The sequence below is a fragment of the Triticum dicoccoides genome, chromosome 3A (genome assembly GCF_002162155.2).
Source record: "Triticum dicoccoides isolate Atlit2015 ecotype Zavitan chromosome 3A, WEW_v2.0, whole genome shotgun sequence".
Taxonomy (NCBI): domain Eukaryota; kingdom Viridiplantae; phylum Streptophyta; class Magnoliopsida; order Poales; family Poaceae; genus Triticum; species Triticum dicoccoides.
In genome coordinates, this window is record NC_041384.1 from 651,608,097 (window position 1) to 651,611,060 (window position 2,964).

Consider the following 2,964-nt stretch of genomic DNA (forward strand, 5'->3'; position numbering starts at 1 on the left):
CTAACACAGGCTGGGAAGGGCCGAACACTGAAAAAATAATCTTTTTACAGCAAATGATCACTAAACATGTACTATACATAAGCAGATTAGTATTAAATCACTGATGTTAGGGGGGGCTAGGGCCCCTGCTGGTTCCCCTTTCTCCGCCACTGGCCGGAGCACAAGACGGGGACGGAGTCGACGATAAGGGCTCGAACAAGACCTTGCCAGAGGTGAAGTAGAGGAGAGGAAGGGACAATTGCTAAAAAAATATGGCTCTACAGAAAGTTGGAGGAAGTGTCGCTTGAAGAGCTGGACCAATAAGTGGAGGTTGTTGGATTTTAATTCGATGGCCGTGGTGATTCAACTTAAACTTTAGAAATTTCCAGTTCCATGGATCATAGCCGGAGTTGAATTCAAGTTTGAATTATTTTAATTTCAATACTTTAGTTGAACTGTACTCTCTCCGTCCGAAAATACTTGTCTTCAAAATGGAGAAAAATAGATGTATCTAGAACTAACATATGTCTAGATACATCTTCTTTTATCCATTTTGATGACAAGTATTTCCGGATGGAGGGAGTACTATTTTAATTAGAACTAGTGTTGTATTTGAATATTTTCACTCATCGAAGGCTTGATATGCTATTTTGGTGCTCTGGACATGAAAAAAATAGAGAAGAACATTAAAGAGGCAAGGCTAAATGGTCGGCTCCCACATCAATATCTGGTTACAATATCTGGTTTAGAGGCCGCGTTGGAGATGCCCAAAGCTGTCGAATCCACCGTTCATTCCAAGGATGCACAAGAACACAGGCAGTTTTGTACAATCCCAGACGAGCACAAACGCAGCCAACATCAGTAGTGGGCAATCACTCATTCCTGACCCTGAGGCTTGCGGGGTGGCATGTTCATGTTCTTGTAGGTGGTGAAGCCGCCGTCCACCACCAGGTTCTGGCCGGAGACGTACTTGGCATCGTCGGACGCGAGGTACACGGCCGCCTTGGCCACGTCCACCGCCTCGCACGTCGCGCCCTTGAGGTCGCCGAGGCCGCCGATGATGGCGGCCAGCTGCGCCTGGTCCGCGCCAGGGTACAGCTGGGAGAACTGCTCCAGCACCAGCGGCGTCGGCACGGCGTGCGGCGATATGCAGTTGATCCGGACGCCGTGGCGGGACAGCTCGGCGGCGGCGGTCTTGACGAGCCCGGCGACGGCGAGCTTGGAGACCGCGTAGGGGTACGTGCCGAGGCCGCCGAGGAGACCGCTGATGCTGGCCATGCAGAGGATGGAGCCGGAGCCCGCCGGCGCCATGACCCGCATCGCGTGCTTGATCCCCGCCAGGGTGCCGCGCACATTCACGCTCATGACGCGGTCGAACTGGCCCAGATCCAGGCTGGCCACCTCCGACGTCCCGGAGAGCGCTCCCACGATGCCGGCGTTGTTGAACATGACGTCGAGCCGGCCGTGCTTTGCGACGGTGGCGTCCACGGCCGCGGCGACGCTTTCCTCGACGGTGACGTCGCAGTGGACGAAATGGGCCTGTGGGCCGAGCTCCTGGGCTGTCTCTACGCCCAGCGCAGAATTGACGTCGGCGATGACCACGGACGCGCCCTCCTGGATGAACTCGTGAGCCGTGGCCTTTCCGAGCCCACTCGCTCCACCAGTTATGAGTGCGATCTTCCCCTCGAGTCTGCAAAATGAGTCGATAGCAACTTATCGAGATTTGAGGATTTATCTTTCTATCTCTGCTAGTTACAGTGTGTCAAGATGCTCACTCGCTCTTGTGTATGTGTGGCGATATACACTTGGATGTGCAATTATGATATCAGGTCCATATGTGCCCAATATAGTAGATACTTAACAAAAAAATAAATCTCTAAGAAAAATAAATCAAATGTCTAGGTTTAAAATTGGTGTGAAATCATAGGCATACGTGTAAATTTTGGTACTCCCTCCGATCCAAATTAATTGACGCAACCTCTATACAATGTAAAATGGACATAGTATAGAGCCTGCGTCAATTAATTCGTATCAGAGGGAGTAAATTTTTAAAAACGGTTTAAGTTTTGTTTTAAAATTTTAATGTATGATTTATATCTAGCTCACAAATGATCATACTTTTGCACCAAATTTTAAATTTATGGCTTCCCGTTAAGTTTCCATTGTTTTTCTGAATGTATTTGAGATCATAAAATTCACTATCCACGTGTCTCTCATGTAAATGTAAATAAAATGAAGTTTATATGGAAAATCCGAATAACGTAAAGGAATGAGTGGAATTTAAAACATAACAAAAAGGAGGTAGTAACAATAAATAAAGTGTATGAATAATGTTCAGGTTGAAAGAGAGTAAGAGAAGAACATTTTTTTAAGAATATAAAGCTGATGACATACTTCTACGGTTTCAGCCCGCGATGGGTGTCTGTCGCGTTAGGAATCCACAATAGGCGACATATGTCTGCTTTCAAAGCTCGGCACCATCAAATAGCATAAAAAATATCACCGTTCAGATGGTTAGGTTCCTTGTGGTTGAACCAGTTCACCAGGGTTCAAGTTGGCTGGTGCTCGCGTTTTTCTGAATTTATCTCAGACTTCCGAGTGATGTCCGTTCTATGGGAGAATACGTTCTCATCGACTACAAGACGCCTATGGTAAGGTGGTGTGTGTGTGTGTTTATAGGGTTGAGTGTATATGCACGAGTCATAGTTTTCCACACCAACATATTAAATGCTGATTTAGTCAAGGTTTTAGATTAGCGTATTTTTTGCTGAAATAAAACAGACGCTTTTGGAGAGAAAAAAAAACACCGGTGACGAGGTTTGGGATTCCGGTGAGAGGTGGTTGCCGGTACTCCCGGTTGTTGGACATGCATATCGGTGGCAAGTCAACGCTGGAGAGACAATGATTGAACAGAAAAAGTCTTGCTATGAGCCAAAACCCTGCCAAGTGACAACATCGCTGGCTTGCTTCCTGGAACCTACCACA

At 47.1% G+C, this 2,964-nt stretch overlaps 1 protein-coding gene across 1 annotated transcript in view; it reads right to left on the reverse strand.

Annotated features, from left to right (window-relative positions):
* Positions 1-665: 665 nt before the first annotated feature.
* Positions 666-2,964, reverse strand: part of LOC119269952 (momilactone A synthase-like) — a 3,063-nt gene continuing 764 nt past the window's right edge. Inside the window, exon 3 of the mRNA XM_037551900.1 lies at positions 666-1,669. Coding sequence (XP_037407797.1) covers positions 856-1,669 — 814 coding nt within the window. The 3' untranslated portion in view covers positions 666-855. The remainder of the gene's footprint in view (positions 1,670-2,964) is intronic.